The sequence below is a fragment of the Macaca thibetana genome, chromosome 16 (genome assembly GCF_024542745.1).
Source record: "Macaca thibetana thibetana isolate TM-01 chromosome 16, ASM2454274v1, whole genome shotgun sequence".
Lineage (NCBI taxonomy): Eukaryota > Metazoa > Chordata > Mammalia > Primates > Cercopithecidae > Macaca > Macaca thibetana.
Genome location: NC_065593.1, coordinates 64143260 through 64167128, shown reverse-complemented (window position 1 = coordinate 64167128; position 23869 = coordinate 64143260). Strand labels below are relative to the sequence as shown.

Sequence of the window (23869 nt, the reverse complement as noted above, 5' to 3'; positions counted from 1 at the left end):
CCAGCCTGGCCAACATGGTAAAATCCCGTTTCTTCTAAAAATACAAAAATTAGGCCGGGCACGGTGGCTCAAGCCTGTAATCCCAGCACTTTGGGAGGCCGAGATGGGTGGATCACGAGGTCAGGAGATCGAGACCATCCTGGCTACAGTGAAACCCCGTCTCTACTAAAAAAATACAAAAAACTAGCCGGGCAAGGTGGCGGGCGCCTGTAGTCCCAGCTACTCGGGAGGCTGAGGCAGGAGAATGGCGTGAACCCGGGAGGCGGAGCTTGCAGTGAGCTGAGATCCGGCCACTGCACTCCAGCCTGGGCAACAGAGCAAGACTGCGTCTCAAAAAAAAAAAAAAAAAAAAAAAAAAAATTAGCCGGGCTTGGTGGCGGGCACCTGTAACCCCAGCTACTCAGGAGGCTGAGGTGGGAGAATCACAAACCTGGGAGGCGGAGGTTGCAGTGAGCCAAGATCACACCACTGCACCCCAGACTGGGTAACAGAACAAGACTCCATCTCAAAAAAAAAAAGATAATGGTGATAATGCAAGTACCAGTGAATCAGAAGAAAACAGCAGAACCTGCACTTTTGTGGCACAGAGGAGCCTGGTGGCCACAGCACAGGTCTTGTTGATGAAATTGAACAAGAAGTCGAAAACACACAGCCCTGAAAATATCAGAAAGACTCTGAACATGGACTTCCTTCCATGCTCAATAGTGCTGAGCTTTGAGCTTCGCGGTAAGTACGCTGCGCTTGGAAGTATTCGCTAATGTCGGTTTGCATATTTCAGTTTAAGAAAATATTCTCATTGGAAGTGTGAGATGAACAATTTGTATTGATGGGTGTGCAAGATGGAAGGACGTTGCATCCTCCTCTCTAGAAAGTGAACTGGAGGGGCTGGAGGCGGTGGCTCACGCCTGTAATCCCAGCACTTTGGGAGGCCGAGACAGGTGGATCACGAGGTCAGGAGATCGAGACCAGCCTGGCCAACATGGTGAAACCCCATCTCTACTAAAAACACAAAAATTAGCTAGATGCGGTGGCACGCACCTGTAATTCCAGCCACTCGGGAGGCTGAGGCAGGAAAATCTCTTGAACCCGGGAGGCAGAGGTTGCAGTGAACTGAGATCATGCCACTCCACTCCAGCCTGGGGACAGAACGAGACTCTGTCTCAAAGAAAAAAAAAAAAGTTAACTGGAGGAAGCTGGGCTGGCAAAGGGAGAGAAAGAGCTGGGGTCCCCACAGCCATCCAGGGGCAAGGTGACAGTGGTGGTGAAATAGAGGCATTGAGGGGTTGGGTTGACAAGGACAGCTGCCAGATGGGAGGAGGTGAGTGAGTGTGAGGGCTACCTTTTGCCTCTAAGGACCAGGGAGGTATACAGCAAGCAACTGGATTCGTGGTCTGGATATTTATTTATTTTATTTTATTTTTATTTGTTTTTTAGAGACAGGGTGTCACTCTGTCACCTAGGCTGGAGTACAGTGGCATGAGATCATGGCGCACTGCAACCTTGACCTCCAAGGCTCAAGTAATCCTCCTGCCTCAGTCGTCCAAAGGGCTAGGATTACAGTCATAAGCTACTGAGCCTGGCCATGGAGACTGATTTATTTTAGAAACAGAGTCTTGCTCTGTTGCCCAGGCTGGAGTGCAGTGGTGTGATCATAGCTCACTGTAGCCTGGAACTCTTGAGTTGCAGCAAACTTGTAGCTGGGTCCACAAGTGCACACCACCACACCCAGCTAATTATTATTATTATTATTTTTTCAAGACAGAGCCTCACTCTGTCGCCCAGGCCAGAGTGCAGTGGCGCGATCTTGGCACGCTGCAATCTCTGCCTCCTAGGTTCAAGTAATTCTCCTGCCTCAGCCTCCCAAGTAGCTGGGATTACAGGCACCCCCCCACCACACCTGGCTTATTTTTGTATTTTTAGTAGAGACAGGATTTCACCAGGTTGGCCAAGCTGGTCTCAAACTCGTGACCTTGTGATCTGCCTGCCTCAGCCTCCCAAAGTGCTGGGATTACAGGCGTGAGCCACCACACCTGTCCTAATTTTTTATTTTTATTTTTATATTTTATTTTATTTTTTTCAGATGGAGTCTCGCTCTGTCGCCCAGGCTGGAATGCAGTGGTGCGATCTCGGCTCACTGCAAGCTCCGCCTCCCAGTTCACGCCATTCTCCTGCCTCAGCCTCCTGAGTAGCTGGGACTGCAGGCGCCCGCCACCACGCCCAGCTAATTTTTTGTATTTTTAGTAGAGACGGAATTTCACCATGTTAGCCAGGATCATCTCGATCTCCTGACCTTGTGATCTGCCAGCCTTGGCCTCCCAAAGTGCTGGGATTACAGGCGTGAGCCACCGCACCAGGCCTAATTTTTTATTTTTAAATTTTTTGTAGAGACAAGGACTCCCTACATTGCCCAGGCTGGTCTCAAACCCTGGGTCTCAATGGATACTCCTGCCTCAGCCTCCCAAAGTGCTGGGATCATAGGCATGAGCTGCCACACTGCCAGTCTGCAGATTTAGACGTGAAGGTCTTGGGCATTCAAAGTGGTGGAGATCTGGTGTTCGTTTAGCCTTTGAGGCCAGGCGGATCCAGCTCTTTTACACTGGCTTTCACGTGACTGGCTGCGTGAACTTGGGTGCATGACCTCACTCCCGAGCCTTAGTTTACTTATCTGTAAAGTGAGGGATAATAATAGGACCTACCTCAGAGGGTTGTAAAGGATTAAATGAGAGCCTGTAAAATCACACAGCACCTGACTCCTAGTAAACACCCAACCCTAGGAGGTGAAAGTTACTGTGGATGGTGGGTGAGGCCAGGAGAGAAGGAGATGGCTCCAGAGGAGTGTGGCAGGAAGTCCAGAGTCGACACACGCCCCAGGGAGGAGCTCACTGTACACTGGTGAGGAAAGCAGGCAACGGGAAGTCAATGGGAAAGTGGGAAGCGGAGGGGAGAGCCAGGCTCCGGGGTGCGGCCCATCTCCCTGCATGTCGAGATTAGCCAAGCTGTTCCCTGAAGGTTGTTCAAGGTCAGACACAGGAGGGTGGAGCAGTGCAGCTAGGATGGAGGACCAAGGCTGTCCGGTTCCAAGGCTGATTCCAGCAGAGGCGCTGTGGAGCTCCACAGTGTGGGTTCAGCAGAAAAGTGGGTATTAAAGGCCACAGGGCCTGGGCTTGGTCCTCAAGTCCATATTTACTGGTTATGCGTCCTTAAGCTACTGGGTTTTTTTTTTTTGAGACAGTCTCACTCTGTCGCCCAGGCTGGAGTGTAGTGGCAGTGATCTTGGCTCCCTGCAACCTACGTCTCCCAGGTTCAAGTGATTCTCCTGCCTCAGCCCTCTGAGTAGCTGGGACTACAGGCACCTACCACCATGCCCAGCTAATTTTTGTATTTTTAGTAGAGAAGGGGTTTTACCGTGTTGGCCAGGCTGGTCTCGAACTCCCGACCTCATGATCTGCCTGCCTCAGCCTCCCAAAGTGCTAGGATTACAGGCGTGAGCCACCGTGCCTGGCACTTAAACTACTTTTTAATTTTGTTTTTATTTTTATTTTTAGAGACGGGGTCTCGCTCTGTTACCCAGGCTGGAGTACAGTGGCACAATCATGGGTCACTGCAGCCTTAAACTTCTGGCCTCTCACGATCTTCCCGTATTGGCCTCCTAAAGCGCTAGGATTACAGGCACACACCTGGCTCCTTAAACTACTTAACCTCTCCGAGTCATTTTATCATGTGTAAAATGTGATCCTATTTCATTCCTAGAGGAGGAGGTTTAAATAAAATGGTACTTGGGAGGTTTAAATAAAATGGTACTTGGGAAGGAAACTGAAGCTCAGAGGGTAAGAAGCCTGCCACACCCACTGAGCTGAGTGAGATACAAGCACCAGCCTGGGTCAGCAGAAAGAAGAAGAGGCACCCAGGCCAGGCACAGTGGCTCACACCTGTAATCCCAGCACTTTGGGAGGCCCAGGCAGGTGAATCACTTGAGGTCAGGAGTTCAAGACCAGTCTGGCCATCATGGCAAAACTTTGACTCTACAACAAATACAAAAATTAGCTAGGTGTGATGGCACCCACCTATAATCCCAGCTACTTGGGAGGCTGAGGCAGGAGAATTGCTTGACCCGGGAGGGAGAGGTTGCAGTGAGCCGAGATCACGCCACTGCACTCCAGCCTGGGTGACAGAGCGGGACTCCATCTCAAAAACAAAACAAAGCAATAATTAGCCAGGCATGGTGGTGCGCGCCTGAAGTCCCAGCTACTTGGGAGGCTGAGGCAGAAGAATCGTTTGAACCCGGGAGGCAGATGTTGCAGTGAGCCAAGATTGTGCCACTGCACTCCAGCTTGGGCAACAGAGCGAGACTCAAAAAAAAAAAAAAAAAAAAAAAAAGGAAGAGGAGGGCACCCAAAGGGACAGGAGATTGGTCAGGGACACAGAGCTGAAGAGCTGGTCCCGAGAGCTTGCAGAATGCATGATAGTGGGCCACCGAGGAACTCGAGCTCTGTTTGGAGTGATGTTAGCTCCTTTTTTTTTTTTTGAGACAGAGTCTCGCTCTGTCTTCTAGGCTGGAACGCGGTGGCGCAATCTCAGCTCACTGCAACCTCCACCTCCTGGGTTCAAGCGATTCTCCTGCCTCAGCCTCCAGAGTAGCTAGAATTACAGGCACCCACCACCACACGCGGCTAATTTTTGTATTTTTAGTAGAGACGGGGTTTCACCATGTTGGCCAGGCTGTTCTTGAACTCATGACTTAAGGTGATCTGCCTGCCTCAGCCTCCCTAAGTGTTGGGATTACAGGTGTGAGCCACCACGCCCAGCCCAGCTCCTTTTTTTGTTTGTTTGTTTGTTTGAGACAGAGTCTCACTCTGTCACCCAGGCTGGAGTGCAGTGGCACGATCTCGGCTCACTGCAAGCTCCACCTCCCAGGTTCACACCATTCTCCTGCCTCAGCCTCCTGAGTAGCTGGGACTACAGGCGCCCGCCACCATGCCTGGCTAATTTTTTGTATTTTTTTAGTAGAGATGGGGTTTCACTGTGTTAGCCAGGATGGTCTCAATCTCTTGACCTCGTGATCCGTAGGCCCAGCTCCTTTTAAATAAAACTTTTAGCCATTGGTTTGTACTGAGTTCCTGCGCTAGACCCAGTAAACCAAACCAAAATGGAGTCACTCTTGCTCAAGTTCCACACCACCAAGCTGAAACTAAGTTGTTTATCTGACCTGCCAAGAAATCAAGAGAGAGAGAGATAACGGCCAAATCCCCAAACAGGCCAGTTTTAGCCAGCGTGATAAGGAAGTCCCCTCTGTGTTAACCTTACAAGGAAAATCATTTTGAAACCACCCATCTGGGCAGGGCGCAGTGGCTCACACTTGTAATCCCAGCACTTGGGAGGCCGAGGAGGGCAGATTACGAGGTCAGGAGTTCAAGACCAGCCTGGCCAACATGGTGAAACCCTGTCTCTACTAAAATACAAAAATGAACTGGCTGTGGTGGCGTGTGCCTGTAATCCCAGCTACTCGGGAGGCTGAGGCAAGAGAATGGCTTGAACCTGGGAGGCAGAGATTGCAACAAGCCAAGATCATGCCACTGCACTCCAGCCTGGCAACAGAGCATGACTCCGTCTCAAAAAAAAAACAAAACAAAAATCACCCATGTGCTTTCTGTTCTCTGTGTCTGTTTCCCTCGCCCCTTTTCTGTCTATAAAACCAGGCTCCTCTGCTCGGCTCATGAGAACATTCATTCTATTTTATATAATTCTATTTTATAGAATGAGATGTTGCCTTATTCTAGAATCACAAGTAAAAGTCAGTGAAGATCTTTTTTTTTTTTTTTTTTTAGACGGAGTCTTGCTGTCTCCCAGGCTGAAGTACACTGGTGTGATCTTGGCTCACTGCAACCTCTGCCTCCCGGGTTCAAGTGATTCTTCTGCCTCAGCCTCCTGAGTAGCTGGGATTACAGGTGCCCACCACCATACCGGCTCATTTTAGTTTTGTTTTTTGATTTTTTTTTTTCTGAGACAGAGTCTCAACCTGTCGCCCAGGCTGGAGTGCAGTGGCGCAATCTCGGCTCACTGCAAACTCCGCCTCTCGGGTTCATGGCATTCTCCTGCCTCAGCCTCCCGAGTAGCTGGGACTACAGGCGCCCGCCACCACGCCTGGCTAATTTTTTGTATTTTTAGTAGAGACAGGGTTTCACCATGTTAGCCAGAATGGTCTCGTTCTCCTGACCTCATGATCTGCCCGCCTCGGCCTCCCAAAGTGCTGGGATTACAGGCATGAGCCACCGCACCCGGCCCATTTTTTGTATTTTTAGTAGAGACAGGGTTTCACCATGTTGGTCAGGCTGGTCTTGAACTCCTGACCTCAGGTGATCTGCCCACCTCAGCCTCCCAAAGTGCTGGGATTACAGGCGTGAGCCACCGTGCCCAGCCTGCCAGTGAAGATCTTTTAACTAAATGTGTTACAATTTTTTTGACACTTCTCTCACATCCATTCTCCATCTGGGCCTTTGGAGCCAGATGGCCTGAGCTGGCATCCCAGCTCTGACACTCCCTAACTGTATGCCTCTGTGGTATCATCAGTAGAATGAACATCCTGATAGCACCTTCCTCTTACAGTGCTCTCAGGATTAAATAAACTCACAGAAAAGTGCTTAGATCCTGGCTAACATGGTGAAATGCCGTCTCTACTAAAAATACAAAAGATTAGTCGGGCGTGGTGGCGGGCGCCTGTAGTCCCAGCTACTCGGGAGGCTGAGGCAGGAGAATGGCGTGAACCCAAGAGGCGGAGCTTGTAGTGAGCTGAGATCATGCCACTGCACTCCAGCCTGGCAACAGAGCGAGACTCCGTCTTAAAAAAAAAAAAAAAAAAAAAAAAGAAAAGTGCTTAGAACATGATGTCTGGAGCATAAGAAGCCCTGAGGTGCTAGCTATCTGCTACTATTATTGTCGTTGTTTGTCCACGGCAAAACAGTGAACTCTCTGGCCAGGTGTGGGGGCTGACACCTGTAATCCCAGCACTTTAGGAGTCTGAGAGGGGCAGATCATGAGGTCAGGAGAGCAAGACCATCCTGGCTAACATGGTGAAACCACGTCTCTACTAAAAATACAAACAATTAGCTGGGCATGGTGGCATGTGCTCGTAGTCCCAGCTACTTGGGAGGCTGAGTCAGGAGAATTGCTTGAACCCGGGAGGCAGAGGTTGCAGTGAACCGAGATCACGCCACTGCACTCCAGAATGGGCGACAGAGTGAGACTGCGTCTAAAGAAAAAAAAAAAAAAACAAAACAAAACAGTGAGCTCTTTCTGTGTGCTATCTTAATTTTTTTGTTTTTTGTGGTTTTGGGTTTTTTTTTTTTTTTTTTTTTTGAGACGGAGTCTGGCTCTGTCGCCCTGGCTGGAGTTCAGTGGCACAATCTTGGCTCACTGCTACCTCTGCCTCCTGGGTTCAAGCTATTCTCCTGCCTGAGCCTCCCAAGTAGCTGAGACTACAGGTGAATGCCACCACTCCCAGCTAATTTTTATATTTTTAGTAGAGACAGGGTTTCACCATGTTAATCAGGATGGTCTCAATCTCCTGACCTCATGATCCGCCTGCCTCAGACTCCCAAAGTGCTAGGATTACAGGCATGAGCCACCACGCCCGGCCTGGTTTTTGTTTTTGAGATAGGGTCTTGCTCTCTTGCCCAGGCTGGAGTGCCGTAGCACAATCACTGCTCTCTGTGGCCTCCATCTCCCAGACTCAAGTGATACTCCCACCTCAGCCTCCCACCTTGGCCTCCCAAGTAGTTGGGACTACAGGCATGTGCCACCATGCTTAGCTAATAATTTTTTTTTTTTTGAGATGGAGTCTCACTCTGTCACTCAGGCTGGAGTGCAGTGGCGCAATCTCTGCTCACTGCAACCTCTGCCTCCCGGGTTTAAGCGCTTCTCCTGCCTCAGCCTCCTGAGTAGCTGGGTGTGGGCCGCAAGCCACCCAGATGCCGAGGCAAGAGACCGAGGGCCAAGCTGTTCCAATGTAATAAAATATATAAAATAAGAATAGTAGGCCGGGCACGGTGGCTCAAGCCTGTAATCCCAGCACTTTGGGAGGCCAAGACGGGCAGATCATGAGGTCAGGAGATCGAGACCATCCTGGCTAACACGGTGAAACCCCGTCTCTACTAAAAAATACAAAAAACTAGCCGGGCGAGGTGGCGGGCGCCTGTAGTCCCAGCTACTTGGGAGGCTGAGGCAGGAGAATGGCGTGAACCCGGGAGGCGGAGCTTGCAGTGAGCTGAGATCCGGCCACTGCACTCCAGCCTGGGCGACAGAGCGAGACTCCGTCTCAAAAAAAAAAAAAAAAAAAAGAATAGTTCTACTAGATATAGATCATAGATATGATTATATATGAATATCATTAATCATTAGTTTGTAGCAATTACTCTTTATTCCAAAATTATGATAATCCTCACTCTATAATCACAACCTAGGAAAAACCAGGCCATACAGAGATAGGAGCTGAGGGGACGTAGGGAGAAGTCACCAGAAGGCAAGTGTGAGCCGTCTGTTATGCCTAGACAGGGCCACCAGAGGGCGCCTTGGTCTAGTGGTAACGCCAGCATCTGGGAAAATGCCCGTTACCAAGTGGACCGTGGTCTAGCAGTAGCGTCACTGCCAAGGAAAAACACCTGCTACTCAGCAGACTGGGAAAGGCAGTCCTCCTTTCCCCGAAGGAGTTTAGAGAAGACTCTACTCTTCCACCTCTTGTAGAGGGCCTGACATCAGTCAGGCGCACCCACAGTTATCTAAAGGCCTAACCGTCTCCCTGTGACGCTGTGCTTCAGTGGTCACGCTCCTAGTCCGCTTTCATGTTCCATCCTATACACCTGGCTCTGCCTTTTAGATAACAGTAGCAAAATTAGTGAGAGTACTAAAAGTCGCTGATATGCAGAAATAATGGCGTAAGCTGTCTCTCTGTCTCCCTCTCTCTGTCCGCCTCGCCTGCCAGGCAGGGAAGGGGCCCCTGTCCAGTGGACATGTGACTCACGTGACCTTGTCAATCATTGGAGACGGCTCATACTCCTTACCCTGCCCCTTTTGCCTTGTATCCAATAAATAACAGTGCAGCCTAGCATTCGGCGCCACTACCGGTCTGCACGTCTTGGTGGTAGTGGTCGCCTAGGCCCACCTGTCTTTTCTTTTATCTCTTTGTCTTGTGTCTTTATTTCTATAATCTCTCGTCTCTGCACACGGGGAGAAAAACCCACCGACCCCGTGGGGCTGGACCCTACAGCTGGGATGACAGGCACCCGCCACCACACCCGGCTAATTTTTGTATTTTTAGTAGAGACGGGGTTTCAACATGTTGGCCAGGCCGGTCTCGAACTCCTGACCTCAAGTGATCCACCCACTTCGGTCTCCCAAGTGCTGGGATTACAGACAGGAGCCACTGCGCCTGGCCTCCAGCTAATTTTTGAAAATTTTTTGTAGAGACGGGGTCTTGTTATGTTGCTCTGGATGGTCTGGAACTCCCGGATCAAGTAATCCTCAGCCTCTCAAAGTGCTGAGATTACATTTGTGAGCCACCATGCCCAGCCCACTGTGCTATCTGTGCTATAAGATACAAATCAGGCTGGGCATGGTAGCTCATGCCTGTAGTCCAGCACTTTGGGAGGCCAAGGTGGGTAGATCACAAGGTCAGGAGTTTGAGACCAGCCTAGCCTACATGGTGAAACCCTATCTCTACTAAAAATGCAAAGATAGCCGGGCGTGGTGGTGTGCACCTGTATTCCTAGCTGCTCAGGAGGCTGAGGTAGGAGAATCGCTTGAACCCAGGAGGTGGAGGTTGCAGCGAGCCGAGATTGCACCACTGCACTCTAGCCTGGGCAACAGAGCAAGACTCCATCTCAAAAGAAAAAAAAGATACAAACCAACAGTGCACAAGTCATAGGAGAACGACTCAGCAAATCCCCACAAACTGAACAAACAGCATCACCCATATCTCAGAGCTTCCTTTGTGTCCCCTTTGAGTCACTACTGACCCTGGGGGGACCACTCTGTAGATCACTTTGCCTGTTTTTGTACTTTATATAAATAGAATGCAGTGGATACTCTTTCATGCCTGGCTTCCTTCACTCACCACTATGCTTGCAAGATTATCCATGTTGTTGCTGACAGCTGTAGACAGTTCTCAATGCTATGTATTAATCCGCCAGGTGAATACCTCACCCATGTTCTGCTTCTTACAGGAGAAACGAGTGCTCAGAATATCATTGTCCTTTGCCCCAGCACAGCTGGCAATGGGGGAGTACAGCTTGCAGACGTCTACAGGCTGAGGTTACCCGTGAGCTCGTAGTCCTTGGAACAGCTGCCTCCCTCTCCAGAAGGCTGCCTCCTTGAGCATGCAGACTGCAAAGGCCAGATCACTGTCAACTTGTTGCTCAAACCTGGCCTCTGGGCTGTGAACAGCCCTCTCAGGCAACGTGGGCGCTGGCAACAGCTGCACCCAGGTCTGAATCTGGTTCTAGGAGGTGTGCAGAGAGATGGGCGTAAGGCAGGCATGGGCTGACGAGAGCATTCTGAGGGAAAGTGCCGCAGTCTGGAATGTCACCTCCCCTGCTCCGTGCTGGGTGCTGCTCCTGGTGAGGAAAGGCCACAGCAAGCCGGTCAGTGGGGGCGTGGAGGCACGGAAGTCCCTGTGGGGTAGGTCACAGGCCTCACCTGGATGACTCATCTGATTCCATCGTGGGTGCCCTGAACCTGCCCCTGCACAGCTGCCTGGCCCCAGAGCTCTCAAGTGGCCTCACAAATCCTGCCCAGGTTTAACAGTCTAATCATCAAGAAACAGTCCTGACCGGGCGAGGTGGCTCACACCTGTAATCCCACCACTTTGGGAGGCCAAGTTGGGCAGATCACTTGAGGCCAGGCCTTCAAGACCAGCCTGGGCAACATGGTGAAACCCCATCTCTACTAAACGTACAAAACTAGCAGGGCATGATGGTGCACGCCTGTAATCCCAGTTACAGGCTGAGGTGGGAGGATCACTTGAACCTGGGAGGCAGAGGTTGCGGTGAGCCGAGATCGTGCCACTGCACTCCAGCCTGGGCAACAGAGCGAGACTCTGTCTCAAAAAAGAAACAGACCTGCTCACACCGAATAGAGAGATGGGGAAGGATGAGAAAAGAGTGGTCTCAGAAAAGGAAGCAGAGTGGCTCTAAGAGCGGGAGAGCTGCTTATTTTCACAGAGAAATGAGCTTAAAGAGGCACTGAGTTTATTTTTATTTTATTTTAATTAATTAATTAATTAATTTTTTGGGGGGATGGAGTCTTGCTCTATTGCCCAGGCTGGAGTGCAGTGGTGCAATCTCGGCTCACTGTAAGCTCCGCCTCCCAGGTTCACGCCATTCTCCTGCCTTAGCCTCCTGAGTAACTAGGACTACAGGCACCCGCCACCACACCCAGCTAATTTTTGTATTTTTAATAGAGACAGGGTTTCACCCTGTTAACCAGGATGGTCTAGATCTCCTGACCTCGTGATCTGCCCGCCTCAGCCTCCCAAAGTGCTGGGATTACAGGCATGAGCAACTGCACCTGGTCTATTTTTATTTTATTTAATTAATTAATTAATTTAATTTTTTTTTTTATTTTTTGGAGTCTCGCTCAGTCACCCAGGCTGGAGTGCAGTGGCATGATCTCGGCTCACTGCAAGCTCCGCCTCCTGGGTTCACACCATTCTCCTGCCTCAGCCTCCCAAGTAGGTGGGACCACAGGTGCCCACCACTACGCCCGACTAATTTGTGTTTTTAGTAGAAACAGGGTTTCACTGTGTTAGCCATGATTATCTCCATCTCCTGACCTCGTGATCCGCCAGTCTTGGCCTCCCAAAGTGCTGGGATTACAAGCGTGAGCCACCGTGCCCGGCCTTTATTTTAGTTTTTAAAATTATTTTTTATTGATACATATTACATGTACTTATTTGGGGGGTACATGTGATAATTTGATATATTCATATAATCAAAATTAGGGTATCTGTCACGTTATTTTTCTTTTCTTTCTTTTTTTTTTTTTTTTTTTTTTGAGACGGAGTCTCGCGCTGTCACCCAGGCTGGAGTGCAGTGGCCGGATCTCAGCTCACTGCAAGCTCTGCCTCCCGGGTTCACGCCATTCTCCTGCCTCAGCCTCCCGAGTAGCTGGGACTACAGGCGTCCGCCACCTCGCCCGGCTAGTTTTTTGTATTTTTTTTTTTTTTAGTAGAGACGGGGTTTCACCATGTTAACCAGGATGGTCTCGATCTCCTGACCTCGTGATCCGCCCGTCTCGGCCTCCCAAAGTGCTGGGATTACAGGCTTGAGCCACCGCGCCCGGCCTTCTTTCTTTTTTTTTAGGCCGAGTCTCGCACTGTCGCCTAGGCTGGAGTGCAGTGGTGCAACCTTGGCTCACTGCAAGCTCTGCCTCCCAGGTTCACACCATTCTCCTGCCTCAGCCTCCTAAGTAGCTGGGACTACAGGCACCTGCCAACATGCCCAGCTAATTTTTTGTATTTTTAGTAGATATAGGGTTTCATCACGTTAGCCAGGATGGTCTCGATCTCCTGACTTCTCAAAATGCTGGGATTATAGGCGTGAGCCACCGCACCTGGCTATTTTTCTTTTTTTAATACTAGGAACATTTGAATCATTTTCTGTTGGGGTGATCAGACCCAACACCAGGTCATGGGAGTCACAAAGTCCATCGGAGTCAAAGGAATGAGAAAAAGACAGTTTGAGAGAGAAAGTGGGACCAGGGGACAATCGTGAGTGTGGAGGCTGCAAAGGCCTCTATCTCTGGGAGCCCAGGCTATTTATTGGTGCTCAAATAAAGAAACAGGTGGTGAGGAGGTGGGGGTTGAAAGGAAACAGTGTATCAAGTGAACAAGAAACATATGGCTGCTTGAGATAATGGGAGTGCTAGAAGCAAGGAGCTAAAGTCTAGCAGACATGCAAGCCCTGCCTCAGCTTCTCTCCCAACACTCAGCTTTTCTCCCAACAGTTATCTTCTAGCTACTTGGAAATGTACAATGGATTAATGTTATCTATAGTCATTCTACTGATCTATTGATAACTAGATCTTATTTCTTCAAAGCGGCACTGAAATTTTGTCATGTTTCAGAGTGTTCGAAAAGAATGGTGGTCTCCCCTGTTGTGGTGGTGGTAATATAAATTGGCACAACCTTTGTGGAGAAAAATTTGGAAACCTCAAAATTGCAAATGCATGTGCCCTATGGTGCAGCAATTCTACTCATAGTTGATTCTACGCAGAATCTGGTGAAATTCTATTCCAATATTGGCTGTAACTTAAGCAAAAGATGAGATGAAGGCAGGATCTACTTTTTTTTTTTTTTTTTTTTTTTGAGAGGGAATCTTGCTCTGTCACCTAGGGTGGAGTAGGATGGGACAATCTCAGCTCACTGCAATCTCTGCCTCCTGGGTTCAAGCAATTCTCTTGCCTCAGCCTCCTGAGTAGCTGGGGTTACAGGCATCCGCTACCACACCTAGCTAATTTTTGTATTTTTAGTAGAGATGGGGTTTCACCATGTTAGCCAGGCTGATCTCGAACTCCTGACATCAGGTGATCCACCCACCTCGGCCTCCCAAAGTGCTGAGATTACAGGTGTGAGCTACCTCGCTTGGCCAGGATCCACTTTAGATATAAAAACCTATCAATAAGGCATTGGTTCAACCATGGTGCATTTATTTGCACCAGAGAGGGAGGAGAGAAGGGAGGAAGGCAGGCTGGTTTTTTACGGTATTATTATGAAATCACCAGGTTACATTGTTAAGTGAAAAAGGCAAAGTGGAGACCCCTGAGCTACATAAGCTGCCACTTATGCTAAATGGGAAAAATATATTTGCTTTTCCCTGCATGGAAAGTGTTTTGTTTTGTTTGGTTTTTTTTTGAGACAGAGCTTACTCTGTTGCCCAGGCTGGAGTGCAGGGGTGTGATCTCAGCTCACTGTAAGCTCCGCCTCCTGGGTTCACAGCATTCTCCTGCCTCAGCCTCTCCAGAGTAGCTGGGACTACAGACGCCCGCCACCACACCCGGCTAATTTTTTTGTATTTTTAGTAGAGACGGGGTTTCACCGTGTTAGCCAGGATGGTCTCCATCTTCTGACCTCGTGATCCGCCCACCTCGGCCTCCCAGAGTGCTAGGATTACGGATGTGAGCCACCACTCCTGGCCAGCATGGAAAGTTTTGCAAGGAAATACAGAAATGGGTAACCTCAGGGGAACACTGAGTACGCTGAGGGTCAGGAATGGGAGACTTTTATCTTGTGATGTTTGGATGTTTGAATGATGTGAATGTATTACCTGTTTTAAAAATAGGTATTTTAAAAACACACACATTGGGGCAATCAGGAATTTATGGGGTGTGATTCTGTTCCATAACTCCAAGGATGTAGACAGGCATGTTTTACACCAGTTCAAGATGGACATTTATGTTTTATCCACTTTTCGGTAAATTGTATTTATTCCACAATTGAAAAGAACAAACACCCTAACGACTCATGGAGTGCTGCCATGTGCTAGGGTGGGCCTGGTCCCAGACCCGTGGAACCCCCAGAAGGAAGAGGTCCAGACAGGTTCTCTGGGCCCTTCCCTGTTGGGCAAGCACTGAAGTGGGAATGGAGCATGGGCCCCCTCAGTCTGGCGCGGTGCCAGGCTGGCCTGGCTGGCAGCGCCTCCCGGTGGCACGGTTGCCCTGTCCGCAGCTGCAGCGTCTCCTGTTTCCTGGGAGCCTCTGCTCTATTGTTGGCCGAGGGGGTCAGGACCCGCCGCCCTCTGCATTATTGATGGTCCTGTAAGGCGGGCACGCTGGGGAGTAGGAGCCTGTAGCCCCTGCGAGAGCAGAGCCGAGGTAGTGCACTGCACAGAGGGTCACCGCGGGCGGCCAGATCCCCAGGGAGGGGAGAGGACCCGGGCGTCACGAAGCCCGCTTCCTCTGGGCCAGCCATGGGCAGGAACCAGGGCAAAGCGCCCCAGCGCCTGGCGAGGCCCGGGAGGCCGGCCTCAGGGGAGCAGGAGTCGGGGTCGGCCAGCGCGGACGGCGCGCCCAGCCAGGCACGACGATCCGATCGCGGCCAGGCGGTCAGGGCGAGACCAGCCGCCCAGCCCGCCACCGCCGGGGACCAGGGGACTGCTGGTGGCCGCAGGAAGCCCATCGCAGAGGAGAACGGCGGCTGCAGACGCCCAGGGGCTGGGTCGCCCCCAGAGGCCCAGGAGAGGCAAGGCAGCGCGCGGCGTGAGGGACGCGGGCCCAGGGGCGGCCGCAGGGGGCGCCTGGAGGAAGGCAGCCTCTCCCGAGGAGAAGGGCGGGGCGGCCGCCGTAGGAGGAAGGGGAAAGATCCGGGGCCCTCGGCTCAGCGGGGCCGCCGGGCGCCCCGGAGCCTCGATGGGGACACGTCGGGTGGGGACGGAGGCAGCTCCCGTCCGAACAGCGAAGCCCGCGAGGCCCAGGAGAGCGGCAGCCAGCGCATCGGAGCCCGGGAGCTGCGGCCCACCCTGGAGCCTAGGGTCACGGGCTCGGAAGGGACAAAAACCGGGCCGGAGTCAGCGCTGGAGCCAAGCAGCGACAGCCTGGACAGCAACTGGCCCCGCGCAGATCCCTGGGGCCGGGAAGGGTCGTCGGGGACGGGGCCCCTTGGAGCCAGCGAGCATTCCGGGGACGACTCCGACTCGAGTCTGCTGGAGACCGGACCTGGACGGGGCCCCCGGGCAGCTATGGCCTCCAGGACCTTCGAGGGCAGCTCGCGGGCTCCTCGGGATACCGGGCCGGCCCAGGACGCGTGCGACAACCGGGCGCAGCGGGGCGCCAAGCCTGAAACAATGCAGGCCTCGACGGCCCGGGCTCCGCGCCACCCGGTTAGAAAGGCGGCGGGGCGGGTGCCAGCGGCGGCAGGGGAGGGCGAAGCAGGAGCCCCAGCGGGAGTGGGGCCGGAGGACCCAGCCCCGCTGGCGGCCCTCCTGGTGGTCCGCAGGCTCCTCGCGAGGTCCCCGCCAGGCACCACTTCCCAGGCCGTGGGCCCCCCCCGCGCTGGCCTCAAGGAGCGGCTCCTGAGTGTAGCGCGAGCCCTGGGCCTCTTGCGCTGGCTGCGGCGGCGGCTTCGGCTGCGGCCGCGGCCGCGGCCGCCAGAGGGCGAGGGGCAGGGGGCGGGGCCACGGGCGAGCGAGGGGTGGGGCCGCGGAAAAGGGTGCGAGGGGCGGGGCCGCGGGAAAGCGGACGACGGGCTGGGTCATGGGAGAGGAAGCGAGGGGCGGGGCCACGAGAGAGGGGACGAGGGGCGGGACCACGAGAGAGGGGGCGAGGGGCGGGGCCCTGAGCCCGGGCTGCGGCACCGTCTAGCGTTGCGCCTGGCCGGCTTAGCAGGGCTCGGGGGTAGGCCGAGGGCTCCTCCTGGCGTCCTCTCGCGCCCCCCGCAGGTCCGGACAAGCCCAGTCCCCGACGACCCTTTCGATCAGGAGGACGGGACTCCAGATCCCAAGTTCGCAGTCGTGTTCCCCAGGATCCACAGGGCAGGGCGGGCGTCGAGCAGCCGCAGCTCTGAAGAAGCGTCCACAGATGCCCCCACCGGGAAAGGCCGAAGTTGGCCTCGTGCAGGGGCAGGGGGGCACAGTGAGGGGCGCAGGGCGAGTGAGGAAGGGGTGTCCGGGCTTCGTCGCGGCTCCCTCCTCGCCCCGACTGCCCCCGACGGGCCCTCGCTCGACGAGAGCGGCTCCAGCAGTGAGGCGGAGTCGGAGACCCTGGACGACGAGCCCCCGGTGCACTGGGCGCAGGGCTCCGGTCCCCGCAAGGGTCCTAGGCTTGGCGCCGCTGTGCTGCTGCCCCGACTCGCCCTGGAGACCCGCCTGCAGCAGGAGGGAGACCCGGGCCTCCGCGGGTCCCTGAGGGAGCGGTGGGAACCCGAGGATGAGGACGAGGCAGTGCTGGAGAGGGACCTGGAGCTAAGCCTCGGGCCGGGCCTGGAGGCGCCACCCTTCCCCGGTGCCGAGGGCAGGAGCCTCGGAGACGGCCTAGAAGACTTGGAGGACCTGGCCCGCTTGCGGTGAGCGGGCTCGGTGCCAAAGCTGCCATCCTCGGCTCACAGCTCCTCATACCCACCCTGCCCTCATCTTTATGAATTGTGTGTAGACCCTTATTGAATCCCTAGAAGGATGGGCTTGAACCCTCCTGGCAGGAAGGGGCAGGTGAGGGGCGACAGATGTTACCTCCCCAGGACTGCCTTTCTAATTAGTACAAAGCTTCCTTCTGGGTCAGCGCCAGCCCTACTTGTAGCCTCCCCATTACTTGACAGCCCAGCCCTCATTTTATGGATCAGGCTCTGGGAGGTTGAATGACTTGCCCGACGTGTCCCTGCAGTGGGTAGCAGAACTAACTCACAACCTCCTGCAGCCACAATTTATTGTCCCTCCACCCTGTTGTCCCCACAGGCTGATGTGTGACAGCTCCGTGCTGCTGTGCCTCAAGAAGAGATTCCACCTGGGCCGAATCTATGTATGGGGAGCCACGGGGAGGGACAGTGGGCCGGGATCCCCTTTCCTCTGGGGACAGAGGGCTCCCCAGCACCCCTAGAGGTTCTCTTTCCTCTTCCTCTCCGGGCTGGGCGCTGAACCGTCTCTGGAGCCCTGCAGAGTGGGACTTGGGGGCTGAGCTCTGTTTACATTCCCCCTGCTCCCTCCACACTCTGATGACACCTTGTTTTCCTCCCCAGACTTTTGGGGGGCCCCTCTTGCTTGTTTTGAACCCCCACCGGCCCTTGCCTCTCTTCTCACCTGAGGTCCAGGCAAGCTACCACCCCAGGAAGGCCCTCAGCACCACCCCGTATGTGACTCTGCCCCACTGACCCTCTGCTCACCTCCCAGACAGCCCAGTCCCTGCATGTCCCCTTGACTGAGGTCCCAGGGCCTGTGAGTACCTCTGCTACACCTCGGAGGGTCCCAGGTCCCCATGTCTGGCAACCTTCTCATCTCCCTCAGACATATCTTTGCCATCGTGGCATCAGCCTATGACCTGGCTCAGCATACTGGGCAGGACCCATGCATCCTCCTGCGGTGAGTGGTGGCCGTCCTGCGTGGCTGAACCCATGGGCCACACTGAGGGTTGGTGGGGCGGAGCCTGAGGTCTTCCCTGGAAGCCACTGGTCTGCTCCATTGCCGGGCTACAGTTCTGGACTCCACAGGGCCGAGCTCCCAGCTGAAATCATCGCATGAGCCCCTGGAATGTGGCATCTTGGGGACTTCTCTTTCTGTTGGGTCTCTCCATGCCCTGGGACTATCTTTCCACGTTTCTGGGGGTCTCTCCAGGCTAGCTGTCACTTCTGGGTGGCACATCCCACTTCCTGGATTCAGTGGGGTGGTCCTACGTGCCCCTCCCTGGAGACCCTACCAACCAACACATCCTTAGCTCCTCCCGCTGCAGTGGGCACAGCGGCTCAGGGAAGACAGAAGCCTCCAAAAAGATCGTGCAATTCCTAAGCAGCCTGGAGCAGGATCAGACGCGGAACCGAGGGTGTCAGGTGAGGGCCAGGCTGGAGGCACCTCATGGGCCGAGCTGGCCATCTATCTCCCTCCAGGAGACAGCTGACCATGTCCGAGGGATTATCTTTCTTCTTTCTGCCAGGAGAGGGGTGGTCTCCAGGCCTCTGGCATCTCCTGGGGTCAGCTGAAGGCACTGCCCTTTCTGATGGGACTGACGCCTCCCTGGACCTGCCCCTAGCTGGGATGCCTGCTGGTGGGGGCTACTGCTGCCCAGGGATGCTTGAAGACCCCTCCTTGTACAGGTGGAGGATGTGCTGCCCATACTCAGCAGCTTTGGCCATGCCAAGACCATCCTCAATGCCAATGCCAGCCGCTTCGGCCAGGTCTTCTGCCTCTACCTACAGCAGTGAGTGGCAGGGTTACAGGGGGCACCTACAATCACTTACCCTTGCTGGGTCCTTGGGCTTCTTCCCTGGGGTCCAGACTCTGGTAGGGCTTCTTGTGCACGAGGCCCCTGGGTGGTCTGCATCCTGGGCACTCACACCCATCTTCTGTGCCCCCAGAGGGGTCATCGTGGGAGCCTCTGTGTCTCATTATCTACTTGAGACCTCCAGGGTGGTGTTTCAGGTAAGGGCGGCCCTTCTATCCACGCCTCCCCAGTTCCCAGAGTAGGAAGGGCAGAGGGTGCCACTGTCAGGGTGTGGCCTTTGAGCCCCTAGGGCACTGAGCCCCTAAGCCAGTCCTGCCCCCAAGGCCCAGGCTGAGCGGAGCTTCCATGTTTTTTACGAGCTGCTGGCAGGGCTGGACTCCATAGAGCGGGAGCGGCTCTCCCTGCAGGGACCGGAGACCTACTACTACCTCAACCAGGTATGGGGAGCCCTTGTGGTGCGGCGGGGAGAAGGCCTGCCCAGAGGAGGATCTTGGCCCAGAGGTTTGAGAAGTAGCAGGAGGCTATGGGGTGGCAGGCCCCACCCCCTCACCCCTGCTGTGCCCTGCAGGGCCAGGCTTGCAGGCTCCAAGGCAAGGAGGATGCCCAGGACTTTGAGGGGCTGGTGAAGGCACTGCAGGGGCTGGGCTTGTGCCCGGAGGAGTTGAATGCCATCTGGGCTGTGCTGGCCGCCGTCCTGCAGCTGGGCAACATCTGCTTCTCCTCCTCAGAGGTGGGCTCTCTGGGGGCAGGGGCCATCCGGGGTGCTGGGTCTGCAGAATCAGGGCAGTGGTAATGACGCCAAATGCTTGTGTGTAGGAGACTACAGAGCGCTGGGCTGCCCTGAAAAGCAGGTAGATCCCCACTGTGTAGATGAGAAAGCTGAGACCTAGAGCTTCTCCACTCTCCCAATGTCTGTGCCTCTAAGCTGCCACCCCTAAGATGGCATTAGATGAACAGCTATGGTCAGGCATGGTGGGTCACTCCTGTGATCCCAGCACTTTGAGAGGCCAAGGCAGGAGGATCGTGTGAAGCCAGGAGTTTGAGACCAGCCTAGGCAACATAGAGAGACCCTATCTCTATTTAAAAAAAAAAAAAAAAAGGCTGGCCGTGGTGGCTCACGCCTGTAATCCTAGCACTTCAGGAGGCCGAGGTGGGTGGATCACTTGAGCTCAGGAATTCTAGAGCAGCGTGGGCAACGTGGCAAAACCTTGTCTCTACAAAAAATATCAAAAGATTAGGCCAGGCACAGTGGCTCATACCTATAATCCCAGCACTTTGGGAGGCCAAGGCGGGCAGATCACTTGAACTCAGGAGTTCGAGACCAACCTGGCCAATATGCTGAAACCCTATCTCTACTAAAAATACAAAAATTAGCTGGGTGTGGTGGCACGTGCCTGTAGTCCCAGCTACTTAGAGAAGCTAAGGCAGGAGAATTGCTTGAACCAGGAAGGCGGAGATGGCAGTGACCCGAGATCGTGCCACTGCACTCCAGCCTGGGTGACAGAGTGAGACTCCATCTCAAAAAAAAAAAAAAAAAAAAAAAAAAAAAAAAAAATCAGACCGGGCGTGGTAGCTCATGCCTGTAATCCCAGCACATTGGGAGGCCGAGATGGGCAGATCACTTGAGGTCAGGAGTTCGAGACCAGCCTGACCAATATGGTGAAACCCTGTCTCTGCTAAAAATACAAAATTAATCGGCCGTGGTGGCACATGCCTATAATCCCAGCCACTTGGGAGGCTGAGGCAGGAGAATTGCTTGAACGTGGGAGGTGGAGGTTGCAGTGAGCCGAGATCAAGCCATTGTACTCCAGCCTGAGTAACAAAAGCGAGACTCGGTCTTGGAAGAAAAAAAAAAAAGATTAGCTGGGCATGGTGGCATGTGCCTGTAATCCCAGCTACTGGGGAGGCTGAGATGGAAGAATTACCTGAACCCGGGACGTGGAGGTTGTGGTGAGCCGTGATCATGCCACTGCACTCAAGCCTGGGTGACAGAGTGAGACCTTGTCTCAAAAAAAATAAAAGAAGTGAACAAGCAGCTATTATGTACCCAGCACTGTGTAGATCACTTTGCATTTGTTTTCTAATTTAGTTTGTGAGACAACCCCCTAGCAAGGGTTACTGCTTCCCCTTTAGCAGTGAGGCCATGGGGGCGCAGGAAGGAACGAGCCTGGCCAGAGCTGTCTGCCAGCGAAGAGGGAAAGTAGGACTTGAACTCAGGGCCCTGAGAACCACAGCCTGGCTCCTAACGGCCCAGATCTCCTCATGTGACATATCTCCCCTTTGGGTGACAGGGCCACTTGCCGGGCAAAGCCTGGCCTGCCCTGCCTGGGGAGTGTGTCCGTTCCTGAAGCAGAGCTCTCCCTGTCCCTCCCTCGCTGTGTAGCGGGAGTCCCAGGAGGTGGCTGCTGTGTCTAGCTGGGCCGAGATCCACACAGCAGCCCGGCTGCTGCGGGTACCACCAGAGTGCCTGGAGGGGGCTGTCACCAGGAGGGTCACGGTGAGCCCGAGGGTCCCGGGGAGAGGGGCCTGGCCTGGCCGACCCGCAGACTGAGTAAGCACCTTGAGGGCTGTGGGCCTGACACACCAGCTGTGCCTCCTCTGCCCTCCAGGAGACGCCCTATGGCCAGGTCTCGCGATCCCTGCCCATGGAAGGCGCCATTGATGCCAGGTGACCCTAGAGACGGGTGAGAGTCAGAGCAGGGCCCGGGGCACGGCTCTATGTGACTCACCTCCCGCCATGCCTACAGGGACGCCCTGGCCAAGGCCCTGTATTCGCGCCTCTTCCACCAGCTTCTGAGGCGGACCAATGCACGGCTGGCACCACCAGGGGAGGAAGGCAGCACTGGCACCATCACTGTCGTGGATGCCTACGGCTTTGAGGTCACCCCTTGGGGTGGGGCCCAGAAAAGGGGGCACCCATATAATTCTGATGGATTTCTGGGACCCCCACAGCTCCAGCTTCCCTGGGGGTGCTCCCGAGGTGCTTGCCTGTCTGGCAGGGCGCCTTCAGGGCTCCTTCTGCATCTGCTGGGCTGAGCCTGCTGGGGTGGGGTGCAGGGATGGAGAGGAAAAGGAGCAGGGCTCCCTCTGGAGATTTAGAATCTCTTGAGGACTCGGACTGGCTGCGCACCTTGGAGTTCTTGCTTCCACTCACCTCCAGAGGACAATGCCCCCCGCCCCACACCCACGTTCATCCAAGCATGGCCTCTGCTCCCTTCTCTGGTGTTGGGCTGGGCAGCCTGGGCTGGGAGCGCTCTTGGCTTCTCTGGGATGGCTGGAGCCCACCACAAGCCCCAGCCTGGCCCGTGCTGTCCTCCCACTGGGAAGAGTTGCTTAGTGCAGCAGACAGAGCAGAGGTTCGAAGTGGTCCTGCCACTCACTAGCTCTGTGGCCTTGGGCAAGTGAATGAACCTTTCTGAGGTCCAGCATGCCCATCTATAAACTAGAAATCCCAGCAGGACCTACCTTGTGAGTTTCAGAGGCTTAATGGAGATGGTCCATGAGAGAGCTGTGTGCTCTGGGGCAGCCGTTCTGTCCCACTCTGGCCGGTCCTGCCTTCAGCATGGCCTGTCCTCCCTGGCCTTGCAGAGACACAGGAGCCTCAAAGGCAGTGGAAGACAGAGGCCCCAGGGTGGGCCCGCCCACAACCCCACTTCCCGCACACTAGGAGGGAAGGGAAGAGGGAGAGTCCCCCATCAGTCTGAGTTGGCAGAGACTCTACATCCCTTTACAGAGGATCCTGCTGCCTCAGGACAGCCAGGAGGGGGCTGGAGGGAGAGGAGGTGGCCCCTGCCCTCAGTCTCTGGACGGGCACTATTCATGGCCCCCTGTTCTGTCCCACACTCCAGTGTGTCCTCGTGACCGTGCCCTCCCTGAGGCTGGCGGTGACGGTGGCCTGTGTATGCAGCTGAGCTCCTGTGTGTGTGTTTCAAGGGTGCACAAAGCTGCATGAAGCTTCCTAGGAGAGTGCTGAGGGAGCACAGAGGAAGGCGCCTGTAATCCCTATAGGAGGAAGCCTGGAAGGCTTCCTGGAGGCAGCAGCCTGGAGTCCTGCTCATGAGGATGCGGGACTCTGATAGCCAGCCTGCTAGTTAGTAGGGAAAGGCGCCTTCCAAGCCACAGGATGGCTGTGACAGGAGGCCCGAAGGCTCGCAGGAGTGCTGCAGCAGAGGGCAGGGGTGTGGGCAACTAGAAGGACCTGTGGCTGGGCTGGGCGGGGCTGAGGTAGCCCATGTGCTGTGCTGGAGCCTTTGGACTTGACCCTGTTGGCTACACAGCACCAGCCCTGGGCATTACTCATCCCTACGCCCTGGCCAGAATGAAGGAAGCCTCTGGGGTGGTGGGAAGGGCACAGGCCTGTGTGCTGGCCCCTGCCAGCCCCATGTGCCCACCTCACTGCCGCACGCCCCTAGGCCCTGCGGGTGAATGGCCTGGAGCAACTGTGCAACAACCTCGCCAGCGAGCGCCTGCAGCTCTTCTCCAGCCAGATGCTGCTGGCGCAGGAAGAGGTAAGGGGATTGGGCGTGAACGTGGCAGGTGCCGCTTAGGCATTGCCCAGGCAGAAGCCATCCTTGGTGAAGGAAATTTGGGAACTGAGAGCTGTGCCTGGAAGACCCCTTTCCATGAGGCATCTCAGTCTTCTGAGCCTCAATATACTATTCCATAAGATAGGAGGGTTATCCCTGCTCCTGTGAAATGGCCAAATGCCGGCTATTCCCAGGAGGAGTGTCGGCGGGAGTTGCTGTCCTGGGTGCCTGTCCGTCAGCCTCCGAGGGAATCCTGCCTGGACCTCCTGGTAGACCAGCCCCACAGCCTCCTGAGTATCCTGGATGCCCAGACATGGCTGTCCCAGGTGAGGCCCAGGGTGGTGACCCCCCATCCAGTGTCAGGAAGAAGGGGTGGTGGCCCTGGGTGTCCAGGCTATAGCTGGCAGAGCCTCCCAGAGGGGACATGGTTATGGGAT

General features: G+C 54.6%; 2 protein-coding genes across 9 annotated transcripts in view; both read left to right on the top strand.

The window, feature by feature from the left end:
* Positions 1-23869, top strand: part of SAP30BP (SAP30 binding protein) — a 161946-nt gene that overhangs the window by 28243 nt on the left and 109834 nt on the right. The gene's annotated exons all lie outside the window — the stretch shown is intronic.
* The window catches only part of MYO15B (myosin XVB), a 37189-nt gene continuing 28178 nt past the window's right edge, over positions 14859-23869 (top strand). For 2 of the 8 annotated variants that reach the window (XM_050764140.1, XM_050764139.1), the window contains exons 1-14: positions 14861-17044; positions 17430-17493; positions 17711-17820; positions 17976-18050; positions 18418-18514; positions 18779-18882; positions 19040-19103; positions 19230-19343; positions 19475-19636; positions 21290-21403; positions 21516-21574; positions 21654-21786; positions 23319-23414; positions 23627-23758. In XM_050764140.1, coding sequence (XP_050620097.1) covers positions 14955-17044; positions 17430-17493; positions 17711-17820; positions 17976-18050; positions 18418-18514; positions 18779-18882; positions 19040-19103; positions 19230-19343; positions 19475-19636; positions 21290-21403; positions 21516-21574; positions 21654-21786; positions 23319-23414; positions 23627-23758 — 3414 coding nt within the window. In that variant the 5' untranslated portion in view covers positions 14861-14954. Of the gene's footprint in view, positions 17045-17429; positions 17494-17710; positions 17821-17975; positions 18051-18417; positions 18515-18778; positions 18883-19039; positions 19104-19229; positions 19344-19474; positions 19637-21289; positions 21404-21515; positions 21575-21653; positions 21787-23318; positions 23415-23626; positions 23759-23869 lie in introns of all 8 variants that reach the window. The other 6 variants (XM_050764141.1, XR_007720309.1, XM_050764134.1 and 3 more) reach the window with 6 other exon arrangements.